General features: G+C 39.5%; 1 protein-coding gene across 1 annotated transcript in view; it reads right to left on the bottom strand.

The window, feature by feature from the left end:
• The window catches only part of LOC108493227 (cytosolic phospholipase A2 epsilon-like), a 21,002-nt gene extending 6,476 nt beyond the window's left edge, over window positions 1-14,526 (bottom strand). Inside the window, exons 1-14 of the mRNA XM_017806391.1 lie at window positions 14,500-14,526; window positions 14,126-14,209; window positions 12,205-12,277; window positions 11,717-11,853; window positions 10,783-10,914; window positions 7,956-7,996; window positions 7,468-7,510; window positions 6,649-6,712; window positions 4,820-4,986; window positions 4,585-4,677; window positions 4,192-4,229; window positions 2,869-3,004; window positions 1,334-1,473; window positions 41-263 (exon numbers count right to left, since the gene is read on the bottom strand). Coding sequence (XP_017661880.1) covers window positions 41-263; window positions 1,334-1,473; window positions 2,869-3,004; window positions 4,192-4,229; window positions 4,585-4,677; window positions 4,820-4,986; window positions 6,649-6,712; window positions 7,468-7,510; window positions 7,956-7,996; window positions 10,783-10,914; window positions 11,717-11,853; window positions 12,205-12,277; window positions 14,126-14,209; window positions 14,500-14,526 — 1,398 coding nt within the window. The remainder of the gene's footprint in view (window positions 1-40; window positions 264-1,333; window positions 1,474-2,868; window positions 3,005-4,191; window positions 4,230-4,584; window positions 4,678-4,819; window positions 4,987-6,648; window positions 6,713-7,467; window positions 7,511-7,955; window positions 7,997-10,782; window positions 10,915-11,716; window positions 11,854-12,204; window positions 12,278-14,125; window positions 14,210-14,499) is intronic.
• Window positions 14,527-16,468: the final 1,942 nt, after the last annotated feature.

The following is a 16,468-nucleotide window of genomic DNA, read 5'->3' as shown; positions in this document are numbered from 1 at the left end:
ATATATATATATATATATATATATATATAATATAAAATACCTGATGATGTAGCATACGATTAATGAAGAGTCCCCATAAATCTGTAAAGGACAGCTTATGCCCCTCTTGCTTTCTCTCACAAAGCTCATTTTCATAGTATTTCATATCATCCAATGAGAAACAGTGCAGCTTGTTCTTGGTCACATGTTTCCTGATATCACTAATTGGCCCTCTGAGATCCTTCTGTGACCAATTTGCATCTTCATATAACTTTGACATGGTCCTGGATAGAAGAAAGATACTGTGGGTCGTGACAGGGTACATGACAATTCATTGGGCTTATTACACACAGAGTTGGGTTTTTTTCAGGCTAGACAGGGCTCTGGCTCTCCAACTTTTACCTTAGAAGAGCAGTTCAAAGCTCAGGCAGAATTTAGACCATATAATGATTTCTTTTTGCTGCACAGATACATTCAAAATCATCCTAGCTTGTTTCTTAATCAGAATCATAAGGGTAATAAAGCAACACTAATAACTTAACACAAGCTTTTACTAGATTTAGCCTTTCATTACCAAGGTTCAAGCCACAGCTTCTGTCTGAGGCCGGCTCCCTCAGCTGCATCAGATGCTGTGTGAAACATTAAGCTGGAGTTCGGCAGTGAATATTGCCCTGGCCAAGTGTGAGAACCCCCTCCTTGGGCATGCAGCAGGTGGGTCACCTCAGACTCTTGGCATACTTAGGGCCAGACTTGAGCTGTCAGTTCGCAGAGCTCAGGCAGATTCCAGTCATCCCCTCTCATCTCCACACCACTTGTTCTAGTTCTGCCTCATGTATCTTTTTAGAACAGCCCTCCAGAGGCAAAATGTTTCTAAATCCCTCAACCCCCCTAGTTGTGCAAGGCAGTCAGCACTGAGCGTTCTGGTGATTCACCACATTCCATATTTCTCAGGGCTTTTCTTTTAAAGTCTACTTTTCAGAGATGTGTAGGAGTTGACAAATACTACAGGAGGATTTCTGAAGTGTAACGTGCAACTCATCATGGTTAGGCTTCGCGAACGAAGATTTGGTGCAACTAGATAAAACAGTTACAGGTAAACCACCCTGGCTTTGTGCTTTTTTCTTTTAGTTTCTGTAAACACTTCAGTGCAATTATAGAAATACTGTAGTTTTCATTCAATTTGTTTCTTGTAACTAGAAGAAATAAGGGCTACAGCACTACTAAGTAGTCCCAGGAAATGAGTGCCAAAAGGAAGCCAAGCATTGTGCTGCGTAAATTCATCAGCAAGGCAAATGTTCCACCAGGTTATCACTTTGCTAACACAAATGGCAAGCACAAGCCCAACTTTCCTTACCATGTTGTGGCAGATAAACCACTGATGTATGAGATACAATCCAAAACACCTAACTCCTGGAGAGCCAGAAGACTGCCAAACATAGCTGTCATGGATCGCACTCCCCCTGCTGAGGTCACAACTGCCACCACTGGCACCTGCTCAACACACAAAGAGGTGATCATCACCAGATGAAGTAGAGAAGTAATGGCTGTGCAGAAAAAGTAACAGCAACACCTGATTCAGGTAGGTTTTAATTTAATTCACCCTCTTCATGGTAGTGCCTAGGCGTGTATTTGAGTTATGTAAACTTTGGTGGGACTTAGTGTATGCTGAAAGCATTTTCCTGATCAGTGATGCTTTGGTGAGTCAGAAACTCTAAGTATGGTTCTTGTATGGCATAATCTATTTTCAGATTTTCTCAATGTTTTTAATTTTTCCTCACCTTTTTGCCTCAAAACACATTTTAAAATGTGAGGTTTTAAAAACTGAGGTCAGAGAAGCAGAGCAAAAGCAGCATGCATATTTTTTTCTTCCTCTGCAACATTGTTATTCTCCAGGCAGATGGTGCAAAGCTTTATAGATCTAACACCATCTTTCTAACCCAAATTACCTCCACCTTCCCCGATACTAATGCCATGTGTATTGTACTTTCCTCAAGGATGCAGCAATTCTGTTAGACACCCTCCCTTTTCCCCATAGGTAGCACTTATCAAAAACTGAGACAACAAATATTCAGTTTTAGGATCATATAATGCCACTACCTTTAGTCTTGTGTTCATTGTATTTTGCCATCTGCCTGGGGGTTCTGGTTTGTTTGTTTGTTTTTTAATTAATATGACTCAATAGCTCTTTATTCTGATTTAATAATAGCAAGTTCTATTCTACTTGTTATTTAAGTTCATGAGCACTTTGACTTGATTGACAAATGCTGTCCTGCATATAGAATCAAAGCTTGGATGTGCTGGGACCCAAACAGAGCAATGGAAGAAATACCACACAGGCACATTCTCTCGGACTCCTGCTCAAGCACCACAGCCCCATAGCAGATTACTGTCCTCCAGTAACACAGCAGCTACCTCTGAGTTCAGGGATCCCCAGGAGAGGAGGAAGCAAGAGGTAACAGTGAAAAACACATAAGACAGATGCTACCATGTCAATGTGCTACAGGAGAGTTGCAGCCTTCCTCTATAAGCCTTATATAGCAGCAGAGAAAAGTACCGAACAGGAGAAATGGTCTCAGTCTGAGCAATCAAATTTCCCCAACCTTGGTTATACATACCTTTATGTCAAGAAATATGGTCTTTGGGTGCCCCTGAGTGAGGATGGAGGTTGGCAGAGAATAAAGGAGCTATAATCAGCCTCCTGACAGTTCCTCTTTCATACTGTGTCAAAAATTCTTGGATATGGTTATATGTGCAAATGACAATTTGGCCTATATAATGTAGTCTAAAATACGTGGAAAAGCTATATGGGTACTCATGCAAGTACATCATATCCACTTCTTTCAAAGTGGATCATAATGCTTCAGGTTCCCAAGATGTTGTCCCACATACCTCATCTTCCTGCAGGTCTTCATCTAGATGAAGAACATTTTTCAGAGCAGCAGCAACCACTTTCTTCCTTTTACAGATGAAATCCCGCTCTTCTGCACACAGATCAAACCCCAACCGCACATCTAAATTTTTGCAACTAGAGCATAAGAGCAGTACAAGACATTACCTGTAGGGCTTTTCTAAAGCAATAACAATAAACCAGTTTAAAGAAAGGATCCTTCCCTGTACATGAAGGTTCTCCTGCACAAATGAAGGAAGGTATATAGATGTCACAGACACTCTATTTCTGCCTTCCTGTGGAGATTTTAGGCCAAAATTATGTCCTGAACTATTTCACACAATCATAAGGAAATTAAATAAATAAAATTATCTGCTTATTAAAACCAAAGAATTTAACTGAATTCAAGCTGTTTCACATTGAGCTCTGATATCTGGACACCTCTTCACATTCTCTTGCTCTGTATATGTTTCCTGAAGCACACAGAGAGTGTAAGCAGTTATTTAAACTTAACATACTTCAGGCAAAAGGACCCTAATATCAAGTTAGGCTTATCTCTACAAAAAACTTGTGCTGCAACTACTTCAGTCAGAAGATGTCTTTTAAGTGTGTGTCTTATTATCACACTTAATTAAGTGTGTACATTATTATAAATATCATGTGCATCTTCATTAATTCCATAACTTATATTTTCACAGGGCTACTGTTTCAGGGTTTTTTTTCAACCAAAAGATTATTTTGCCTCTTCTCTGAATTCAGTAGAAATCTCTTGTTTATCATCCACCTGCAACTAAGGCTTGCAATGTAGCTAACTCATCAGTAGGGGGTAATGTTGCCCTTCAGAAAATGTCTGCAAGTCAGTCAATAAATTTAGTGTCTATGTGTTTCATTGAAACGTGTCAGAAATGTGTTACACATAAAGGTGTATCTATTATAGGTAAAGGTTATAAGACAGGGATTCTTAAGTATCAAAATTACAAAGCACCAACATTAGGAAAAACATTGTGACTGGTTATACCCCATGAGTAGCTACCACCTGTTCTATTCTAAGCGCTTACCAACCAATTCAAAAGCTTGCATCATCTTATTAACCCTTCCCCCATCTTTAACCAATTACTATCTTTATTCTTAGTTTTGAAATGAGCTACTTGAAGACCAGGAATCTCACAGAATATTCTAACTTGGAAGGGACCCACAAGGATCATCTTAACTGAACAGCCCACTAAGGGATTGAACCCACCTGTAGCTTCCTTTCATCTAAAAATGATATTATGAAAGGATAGGAGATGGCCTAAGTAATCATTCAAAAGAAATAAAAGATATACCCATTTTCCTCATTCACAGACACTTCATAAGATTCCCCCTAAAAATCAAGAATGAAAACACCATAAATATTTCATAGAACTGAAATTTTTCAAAAGCAAGTTTTACAGTATTAGTAATTATTCAAATATATAGTTTAATGATATATCTTCTTAGGTCTTCAGCACACAATCATCACTAGGATCCTGCTTTTAAAATACTTTTAAAGCAATCAGTAATTCTGACTATTCTATTTTTTCTTCAAATAACAGTTGTATTTCCAAGTGTATGCAGAGCTGAACATACATATAATTCAGCTAGTATATTTTTAATAAAAAAATTAATACCCGACCAGATATTACACATATAGTTTACACTTGTTGAAAGAATTCCAAATGCTGTCAAAGGATACTCACTCTCATGACTGTCACTTTCTTTCCCAAGTCCAGGGAATGGAGAGGCACAGCCAGGGGACTAGTTACACCTATTCCCCTTCTAGCTGAGCCATGCTGAAATAAATAGGGGGGGAAATGTTATAAGGAGAAAATTATTTATAAACCATAGGTACAAAAATACCAGAGAAGGGTTAACTCATGATGCTTCTCCCAGAAGTTACTTTAAGTGTTATCACCATCCACAAGCAAAACATACACAACAGAAAACATGCTCCTTTGGCAGTGTCATGAGCAGTCTGGGTTGACTGTGCTTGATATAGTGGAACCTAGTGGTTTCACTGCTTCCCCGTCTGGAGTGAGGACCTATGGAAACATCCTGGGTTTCTTCATAGGATCCTTTCATTGTGAACGTGAAATCTCTGCCTAAGAACAAGAAGCAAACCACAGAGAGATGTTAACTAGCCCTGAAAAATAAGAAATAAAAATGCCTCAAGTAAAGTTTCAGTCTTGATATGCAATGTTTTTCCTCCCCCCTAACCAGTGTGCACAAGGGCCAGACTGATAAAGCAGAAGGCTGGTGCAGCATTGCACCACACAGTGCATAGGCAGCTTCTCCCCTATGCATCCCCTGCCCTTACTCCCTCTTCCTGGAGCCTCGCTACTATCTCAGGAATTCTCAGCCTTGATGCTCTTGGGCAGTTAAGCTCCCCTTGAGCTAATCAGAAACACTGTCTGTTCCCACAAACTTCTGTCACCTAACAAACTGCTGTTGTCTAATAAGCAGCCTTGGAACCTTAACTTTGTCTGAATCACAGCCCAGGTGGAAGAATATTATTGTTACTGGACTTTTCAAGGAAAACTCTGCTAACTACTGACACACATGGCAGCCAGGATGGAAATTGAATGATGGCTGAAGCCAATCACCTTGAGACCTTATAAACAGCAGTCCTAAGTGAGGCCTTTTGAACTCACCTGAACTGCAGCAGGCTGCACCAGCATCCCCATCTAAGCAGGATGCCTTCTCCAGCTCTCAAGTTAGTGATACTTAGAGGACTGATCCCAAAAGCTGGCAATAGGGTCTAGGCCGATCTGTCCTCTAGGCTCAATCTTTCACCCACTGAGAGATGCAAAGGCATCTGACCATAAGTATTTCACTGACCTCCAGGAGAATTTTTAACAGGTACCTTTGTCCATACTTATTTGTGTGCATGCATGTGTGAATTGATTTAAATACCCCACAGCAGGTGCAGTATGAATGTTACCATCTTACACTCATAATTAAATTACTTACTTTAGTGCTTACAGCAAATGCTATTGAATCATTTTGTAAATGTTAAATTAGACAATGATTAAGTGCCACTAAATCCTTTAGGGATAAGCTGTGATCAAGTCTGAGACTAAGTTTGGCAAGGAGGTCCACTCTGAACCTCACGACTCAATGGAAGGGTCTCCCTCACTCCTTGGCATCCTTACCCTTTTCCATCTTTAGCCTTTTGCATCCCCAGTTTCCACGTAAATAATTTTAGACTGATTCTAATCTGATTTTCCTTTGTGTGTTTCATGTATGTAGTAATAGAGTGAACCTTGCAATCAAGTTTTCTTGCACTTTCGCAAATTTATATTAAACCTGCTTTAGCTGATACCTTTGCCAGTGATTCTTTAAGCAATCTAAACCATTCATTTTTGACACCCTGCCAAGTGACAGAGAGCATATGTTAGACCAGTGGACACCACTAGCAGCATTCACACTGCCTGAGTTTCCACTGTAGTCTTTGCCCTCCTGAGAATTGTGTCTCCCTTATTCTGCTTTCTGTTCTCACCACAATATTTCAGTTCCATCACACTGCAGTGATGTTTCCAAGTCTCCCAGCCTTGGGAGAACCTTCGCAGTTTCCCTTAAGCTACACAGTTATGCCATCTTCAGAGGATTCTCACTATTAGCAACTAGGTAATTCAGGAAACACCTCAATCCCCAAGCAGCTCTGATGCAAAAGAGACTAAAACAGATCAAGTATTTATCTAGATTCAGCTGCATTTCCCATAGCATAAAAAGCAGTGACAAACAATTTAAATCAGTAACCTCACCTGTGTAAGAGTTCTTCATTTTTGTTTCATTCACATGTACTTCCAAACAGGAAACTTCGCGAGACTGGAAAAGATAAGCAATAAAATCACTGGTCACAGAAAGAGTTCAGGATTCTCACTGAGGACCTAGGGATCCTACAGAAACACTGCACTCAGCCATGAGTCATGATAGTCTATAGACATAAAGACATTGTAGAAGCAGATTATCTTGTAAAAATATTGCAAGCAGTACTGTTGTCAAGGGAGCCAATATAATAAGAGATCTGTCCCACTACATTTAAATACCATTCAATTCCCAACAGTTAACACAAGAAATTTTTCTCCCTAGCTAGGCCATGCTTTAAATTTTATCTACAGAAGAGTGAGCTGAAGGATACCTACAGCTCTGCAGAACAACTGGACTGATGGGCCTATACTTTAATACTTTTCAGATGAAGGTGAAACTTCCCAAGACGCTGCTGCATAAGAGGAAGTAGCAGCAAAGGAGCAACACACACTTGGACATGGTATGAATAGAATCTTTGACTCCAGGGTAGACATTCAGTAGTCAACCTTGCAGTCACATTGGTTCACTCCCTTACCAATTTTCCTTGTTTACTGCCATGTCAACACTGAGCACCTCACTGGCATTGTGGCAGAGTGCTGGTCCAAGTCTCTCCCAACACAGAACGCACTACAGCCCCAAACAAATTCAAAACTTCACAACCACACCTGTGTCTCATCTGAAACAGAATAAAGGCTATGCCTAAAGGCATAGCTATTCCAACCACATCCTTTAGTTCTGCCATATCATAAGACCATTAGAATAAAAAAAATTACCACTAGTACGCCATTAGTAATGATCTTCTCAGATACACCTGGGCTGAAAAGCAAAACCGAAAAGGTTTATTTAAAAGTGGGTATATAAAAAATAAGCTTTTAAAAGCAAATAGTTCTCTGAGCTCAGTTTTTCTAGTTAGCAAGTACCATCAGCACTTCTATCTTTCCCCTCTTTCTCGTGGTCACTGTCAGGTCACAGTCCCATACCTCCCAGGGACACTCATTCTTTCTTACCTCTCCTGAGCAGTATCATCTCTCCTTAGGCTGAATTACAAAATAAACACTCTCTCTCAGCTATAAATAATAAATGAGACTATCACTCAAGGAAGGATTTCACCAAATTCAGGAGAGAAAAGCAACCATGGGAAGATGTTGAAATACGATCTCTGAGCACCAGTATGTGGGGCAATTTTCCCAGTGCTGCATTACCACTCTCTAAAAATGCAGTTTTCTGATGACAAATTCTGTAACATTTAGGCTTTACTCACATGTTTTCCAGTAGAAATTCCACTTCTAGTTCTTCCTGGTTCTGAAAATAAGATTTATTTTTAATTTAAAGAAAATGAATGAAAAAATATTTTCCTTTGATAGGGCTCTGATGAATTTTTATAACCTTCTCTTGCAAAGTTTTTTTATTCCCACTCTCTCTACATCATAATGTAAGTGGATGGAGTCTTCTGTGGCCACCCTTTCATTTCAAGTCTCCCCACTGCTCTACTGTTTACCAACCAGCTCTCCCCACAAAAGGAAGAGAATTAAGTATCACGGAATAGGGAGTGAAGGTCCCATTATGCATTTATTAGTAGGATAAGGCATGAGTCAGTCAATGCCAAGAAAGGGAGGTATAAGAGGTGAATAATGTAGAACATACTTAAGAATGAATGGATCTAGTATGGTGAATAAATGAGCAGTGTGTCTTGGTTAAAACAAAATAATTTGCAGAGTATAGTGATTAAATATTAAAAAAAAGGTGGGAGAAGGGACCAAGTTGGAAACTAAAAACCACCAGGGTGAAGGGAAGAAGAGAGATGACTGGAGCTGTGAAGGGGAATCAGGGAAAGAACTCATGAGAGACAAATCAAGAGTAAAGAGAGGGAAAAATATAAGAACAAGAATAGCAACAGAGAGAGTAACACATCAACAACACAAGAAGGATTGAATAACTGTATTACTTGACTCCAGCCATTTGCTGCTTGCTGTATGGGATACTGCCAATCCAGGAAATATCACACAAAAAACATGTATCAGAGAGATCTTCTATATCACCCACAGGGAGGAAAACATTAATTATTGGAAGATATAAATCTCTTTATGACAAGTGATGGCAACATTTTTTCATTCATATTCAGAACAACTAACATTTACTGCAAAATATTGCTTTTGTCTGGCTGCACACATACTTTAACTTTGTGAAATTACTGTGAAAACGAAGGCAAGTGTGATAATGCAGCTGCCATGGTAAAATCATCACTACAGTAAAGGTGAAGAGTAAATTTGTATTTACTAGTTCACATCAGTGAAGGAGACATCTCTGATGGCTCCTCTGAGGGCTGGATCTGTGGTATGTAACCCAGCAGCAGATGATTGTGCTTGCTAATTTCTCCCAAAGTTTCATGAGAATTAGATTGTTTGCAAAAATCTGTAATAGAAGGCTGGGACACAGATTTTAGAAAGCAGTCACCTTGCACAGATGCAAGAAAGACTGTATAAAGTATCAGATTGTGACCAGTCTGTACTATCCAAACTCAATGACAGTCTGTTTCAACCTTGTCCAAAGAACAGCAGAAACAAGGTTCAGAAGACCATGGCTCAGAATACTTGCCTAATAGTGCTTTCCTTATGTTCCCACTCTTATTATGATGTTTTACACACACTCATACAAATTATATTTCTATTAAGTCCCAGTCACGTTTTTGTGGGTGAAAAACCCAGAGCATAAAAATGCAAAGACTTGTTAGGTCACAGTGAGCAAGAGGCACAGCAAAGCAATCCTGCTGTTCTGACATTACCCATCTGACCTCCTCAGCCCTTCTTCTAGGATACGTTGATAGATGAAAGAAATCATTATGGGCAGAGGTGTCAGTACAACCTATTATTAAGGTTGCCCAGCCTGTTCCATTACTAAGTCACTTTAAAAAAAAATAATCCTAAGTCTTCCAAAACTCCATGTACAGACCATAACCTGTGATGCCTCATAGGCATCGATTCATCGTGATTCAAAGAAGGACAGCTTGACCAAGACATTCCTGAGACACAGCTCACTTTGTCTGACCTCCCCTACTTCCACCTTGCTAAACCAGTGGGTTAAGACAACCCAGCACATGCCTCAGAGCAAACTCACGGCTTGAATCACACCTCAAACAATATCAGTCACATGAGGCTTTTTCTAAGGAAGGCTGTAGCCAGCTGGAACAGGTTTCTTAAGCAATCCTTAGTAAGGACTGGCCTTCTAGAAGAGTAGTTAATAAACACTCTTCAAAGCAATAGTAATACAAAAAGCAGGCAAGAGGATTTTCCAAAGAGCCTGACACAGTGGTTTAGAAATAAGTGGAGCACACCAGTTCCTAGGAACTGTAAACTGAAGCCCTTGTCAGAGGCATGAAAAAGCCCTGAAGTTCCACTACTACACACCCTCCAAATAGAGAAAATGCTACATTTTCAGAAAGTAAACTGAGTATGTATTCTGCTCTCTTAAAAGATGAGTTTGATTTCTCCACCTGTCCTCTTAGCAACTTCACCCACATAACATTTAATAAGATACTCTTTATCTCCAGTTTAATACAATCAAACACAATATTCTTTGAGATACAAGCAGCAAGTAAAACTCTTAGGTCAGACACTGACCTAGAAGAAAAAATAAAATACAGATGAGATTCTCATTCATCAAGGCCTGTCCATTCTGTGCTGGCTCAGCCATTCTAAAAGAAATTTTTAACCCTACAGCAAAAGAGCATAAACAGAGTTGCTGAGACTTTTTTCTTAAAGTCGTTTATCAGAAGGAGAAAAAAAACCTAAGATGCTATCATTAGAATGAAATGCTTCATTACCAAGCACATTATCTGAAAGAGTAGGACAAAATTCCTAATGAAGCTGAGAGAAAATACCCCCTAGCTGCCTGGAAAGGGGTCAGGTTTGTTCCCACCCCTGTCAGTCTCCTACAACAGCAATGAGATCCCTAATCATCAGCTTCTTCATTTTTTGCTCTCTCTGTTTTTAACTTTTTATTTATATCCTTTTAACAAAGTCTTTCTGTGTGAGAACAACTTTAATGGGACAAAATTCTGAGCAAGAGTATTATTTTATCTGTCCACTCACCTCTGTATTTAACTCAAAATTCAAGTGAATTTTTTCTCCAGGTTGGATTTTAGCTACATCAAAGCGAACAGTCATAAGCTGATCATCTGGTGTAAAAATATCCTCATCACAGACTGACATCTCCAGGATGTTCTGAGGAGAGAGGCAGAGAAGGAGGTAAAATATATATTCTGGGACTGCTGAGCCCAAAAGGAAGCTCTAGTAAGAGCCAACCTGCAAACCTCATGTTGTTCAACGTGGACAGATTCCTGAGACAGTGTGGAGCTCAGCTCACAGCCCCTGCGGCTCAGACTGCAGAGTCAGGGACTACCTAGTCATCAGATCTGGCAATGAACAAGAGGTCAAAGGACAGGCAGCATTAAGTGACAGGCACGATGGTAACATGCACTGGACAGAACATGCTGTTTATCAGATCTTTTGTGGATTCACAGTTACCACCTTGAGAAATTTTGACATTTCAGCAAAAAGTAATAAAAAAGGGAAAAAACTTAGCCCTTTGCAAATAGAAGTTAAAGCACATGAACAAATTCTTTTAACTGGATTTCAATTGTAGGGATTTCCCTTGCAGTCCCTCAAGGCTCAGAATACCCATAAGAGCATGAGAAGATGCAGCACTACTATACCATAAGATGCTGACCCTCTCTCTAGGCCTTGTATCACTTTCACTCTGACTGCTCATCTGTTTCTGCTAACTCTACAAACATTTTAGCAGTTTTTTACAACTGCTCTGGGACAGAAAGAAGCATTCAGCTTTATTTCAAATGTTCCATAACCTTCTGAGCTTACACTCATTTTTCCTGTTACCATCCTATTCTTCAGTGTAACTGAGTTCAAGCTGTGTGAGCCTCAAGACTCTCATAAAGAGTCTGCACGCAGCAGGTGAAGATGCCCCCTTTAGAAAGCACCTGCTCCTTATCATAGCCACAGATCCCACCTTTACTTCACTTTGTATCACGAAGTGGAAAGTTTCGTTCCAGACAGGATTCCTGCAGTTGCGTACAGTTCTTGTCCGGGCTTCCTGACATGAAGCTGTCGGCAGCCACAGCTTGACATAGCAATCAGTTTGGCTCCCTGTGTTAACAAAAAGTTGCTTGATTAGTACAGCAGTACTTTGTTATTATTTCTTTTTCCCAATCAAGGATAGGGGCACTGAAGAGTTAGGAGAAAGGGAAATATCACAGAGCAACCAGTTAAGGGAAGGATAACTACTTTCCCAACACTGAACTTCTATTCTATTTAGCTTCTGTTGTTAACTGTTTTCCAGATCATTTCGAGTTTAAATGAAAATTAAAACAGATACAACTTCTTCAGCCAAAAAAAATAGATATTATTGTAATCCAAGCAACAGGTGCACAAGAGCATTAAAATCAGATGGCAGTCATTTTCTTGCTAACCTATAAGCAGACCATCAGTGATACTTACACAGATCTGCTTTGCGGACATTTCTCATGCTTTTAATTGTTACAGTAAGCCAGCACAACTGAGGTACTTCCAGCTGCAGAACAATGAAAAAAAGCCTTAATTATTAGCAATATTAGCAAATAACTCAGATATAGATAACATAACCTATTCCATAGCATCACAAAGGCCAATCTCTCACTAATGTAGTGAATATGCTTTCATTTTAACTATTTGAGACATTTTCTGAGAAGAAATACTTCCTTTTTATTTGACATTATATCATGTCAGATTCCAGTTATGTTTAAGATTCAGTTGTCTAAAGATTTAGGTTTTGGAGGTTAAGTTTTCATGCAAGGAGTAGGAAGAAATATCACAAGATAGTTTTCATCTGAAAAGTCATTCAATAATTGCCCATTTAAAGCCCAGCTACTTTTAAACTACAGGGTTCGCTGCTTAAATTTCAGCATCTTAGATTACAGCAAAGCACTGCCCAGTGTGCCAGCCTGGGGACAACGAGATGCCCTCATTCCTCCAGCAGGGACTGCTGTCCATCTGCCATGTAACATTTCTGCAGAACAGGACAAGACACCCTCCGTATTAGAATGCCCTGGTCAAGATATCACTGCTACTGGCAATCTGGCTATGGGGTATGTAACACCATAACGTTCTTCACTATACCAAAATACCTGACCCTTAAAAGGAAATAAAGGACTAAAAGAGGGCAAGAATAGTTCTAGAAGTGGAACAGTCCAGTACAGGATTCCAAAACTCTTCAGTTATACCAGCACAAAGTAGGCTGAAATCAGAGATTTCTTCCAGTTCACACATAGGACAGCTCCCTATAAGGCAGCTCTCGCATTTCAGTGCAAATCTGAAATTACATAAGACTGAAGAAGCTGTATTGTTTTCTCTTTTTTGGCACTGTGTGACACTGAGTAAAGATAACCTGTTATTCATAGCTAGGGTCTTCATTATTCAAAATGAAACCACATTAACACAGCATGGAGAACTGATATATGTATATAAACCAGGGTTTGTTAGAAAACTAGAACTCAAGAAAGCAGGAATCACTAAAGCTTCAGCAGAATTTTTGGCAGCAGTGTTTCTGGAGACAGAGAATGAAAGGAGTATATGATCCAAATTGCTGAAAGGTCAACTTTACATCCCAAATACAGAGGATTAATGTTTCATTCTCAGCTATAGTACCACCCATGTCCAGGAGTTTGGAGAAAACTCATTCATGAGATGGCTTAAGTACTAAGCAAATACGCAGACATAAACCTAATTATTATTCTATAGTGCTAGCAGTTAGTGAATTCACTGTTCTCCCAGATCTATTAAAGATTTAGCCTCATACTTTTGCACCTGGGGAGCAGATTCAGGAAACTCAGGAGAGAAAAAATACATCATACAATTTTTATTTTTTGTTTAAGTTATTTAATATCTTTTCATCCAGACATTACTCAGAAAACAGAACAATTTCTAACTTATCCAGTATGTACCATATTCAGCACCTTCCAACACCTTTTACCAGTTCATCTTCATAAAAATTAGTGTTTAGAAAAGTGGCAGACACTGGAATAATCCATTTTATCTACTGATATGCCTCCATAAAGTAAAGGAAAAACAATTAAAAGACTAAGCCTTGGGTGTTACGAGATATGATTACCATCATGTAATGATGCCACAATAAACCAAGACTAAAATCCAGCTCTCCCAGTTCCTTGCCCAGCATTTAAACCACAAGTTCATTGCCTTCCCAATCCGTAAGTCACGGAAAATGTTCTGCACTCTAGAGAGCATACTCACAGAAGAAACAAATATTCCCTCTCACAACAGCAACAGTTAAACTTAGGGAGAGACAGGAACAGCTCATGGAAGACTGCAGGTAGCACAGCCATCCTTTATACCCTGCAGCTTTGTCCGTGCAGCTGTACAGTACCTCATCTTCAGTGCTATATGGCCTTTCATGATTCCTCCTCCTGATCCCAACCTTCCTGTGTGGGTTTGCTCGGATGAATCGATCCTGGGGACAAAGAGCCAAGAGAGGGACCGGTAATAAGACCCAGCAGTCATTTTCAGTTTCTACTCAGATACACCATGGCAGTATCAGGGGGCCCTACCATTTCTACTCTTCATGATAGGATATATCTCCATCTCACCAAGACCATCTATCTGCTGCTTTTACTAATAAATTTGCCCACTGTAGATGCATTTTACGTTTAAGGATCAAAATTCCCCAAGCACTTGCTTTTCATGAATCTCAACCAAGACACTCGAACAGATCCTCCTGCCCCACCGCTGATTTTCTCTTACCAAAGGGGAATAGGCCGATGATCCCATTTTCTCTGCTTTATAGAAGGTAACACTAATGCTCCAGTCTGTATGCCTCCCAACGCATAGATGCTCCTGGATCACAGTATTTTCCAACCAACTGTGGCCGGGAAGAAGAGCTGTATAGATTGAGTCACGGCTCCACCTCCCACTGATTTCAAAAGCAGAAATGATGCACTTGTTCTGTGCCACAAAAAGACTTGCCTTTCTTTTTTTTTTTTGACAACACGTTAATTTGGGGAAAAGAAGGAGATTGTTCAAACATTCTATCATAGCCTAATCCCAAAATAAAGTAGTTATCCACTACTATGAGGTTTGAATAACCACACACAGAGGGATATCCTGGGGTAGTTGCAACCCTCACAAACTAGAAAGGACCTAACAGAACATTGCAATTATTGATATCTACTGTTACTTTCTATAGTCCTAAAATCTATACCTGTGCTTTAACACCATGGAGCAATGTGGACATTCAAACAGCAGCATTCCAGCTCCCACCAACTTTTCCAATCAGATGCACAACTGTAAGAGTTTTCACCAAGTTCACCACAAATTTCAACCACAACATGGAGGTTGGCTCTCAGTCAGTGGTAAAAAGCTAAAGAAAACAGCTTGTTGCTTTCTTCTCTCATTTCTGTTACATATGGGATGTTAAGGGCTCAGCAGAGCCAGAAGGATCTTTTGTTATTGAAATGTTTTTAGTAACAGTGCTGCCTTCAATTACATTATGTTAGAAACTCATGTAAGCTTTAACACAAATAAGAGCATACAATTTTTTTCCGAAATATTTAAACATCCTTGTTAAAATTGTCAAGTCTGATTTCTTTTTAATTACAGAATAATTTCCCACTCTTTTTCTGTAAGAGTACTCACTACATAAAAACAAAAGTACCTAGTACTATTACTAAAATATGAAAATAGGAAGCCAGTTATTGCATTAAATATTATTAAAAATCACTAAAAGCAGTGGTTATTCAGTAGTGAGAAATTGCAGTTGAAATAAGTATTTTTTAGAACTCATTTCTTATTTTTTAGAATTCTCAAGTCACTAAGTCAGACTGAAAACCCTTTTTAGAAGCAGCAAGACTTATTATAAAAAATATAAAAACCTGATTTTTCAACCATTTCTAATGAAAGTGGAACAGTTATGGAACAGTCTTATTAAAATACAGACCTATTTCCCTTTGATTATATCAATAATGTTTTTGAAGTAACACTCTCTAATTTGAAACAAGCAATTCAGCTCACAGGGTTACAAGACACTGGGAACAATAACCATCACATCACCTAACTCAGGCTCTGAAGTCTTTTCGTATTTGATGACAGTGCATTCTCTTCAGCTCTTGAGAACAAAAGTTAGCCATCCAGTTAGATAATATGGCATGTTCCCTGCTCAACTTGCACTCTTTCCACAATATCCACATTTGGGCCTTTTATGGCTTCCATAAATTAAATTAAGCAATATTAACTGCTGAAGCCACTATATCACTACACTACACATGCTTATTCTGCACATAATGAGAAAAAAGAAATCTGGCTAAACAGCTCTCCCATCCAAGAGCAGACGTAGTCCAGCTCTTGGACTACATGATAATTACATGATAATAAGATCTTGTGCATCACAAACCATGGTGCAGGTGAGTCAGTCAGGAAGCCATGGGCCAGGAGACAATATAGTATTTCACCAATACCATTATAACAACAGAAGTCCTCAGCAGTACTAGCTATATGGTGATATGAGGTCTGGAGACATACAGACACTTGAACTGGGCCACAAAACTTGCAGCAGGGAGCCTGGGGTGGCAGAGGAGCAGAGCGCTTGCAGCAGAACCAGCATAGGCTCTGCAGCCTCCTGAGAGGCAGCTGTGAGAGCTGGAGGTGCCCACTGACCGCAGAGATCCCAGATCAATTTTGACACAGGCACAGAATCACTTGCCTCTCACAGTAATTT

The sequence above is a fragment of the Lepidothrix coronata genome, unplaced genomic scaffold (genome assembly GCF_001604755.1).
Source record: "Lepidothrix coronata isolate B3197 unplaced genomic scaffold, Lepidothrix_coronata-1.0 Scaffold1, whole genome shotgun sequence".
Classification (NCBI taxonomy): domain Eukaryota; kingdom Metazoa; phylum Chordata; class Aves; order Passeriformes; family Pipridae; genus Lepidothrix; species Lepidothrix coronata.
Note: the sequence above shows the minus strand (reverse complement) of the source record. Positions and strands in the feature narration are given on the sequence as shown.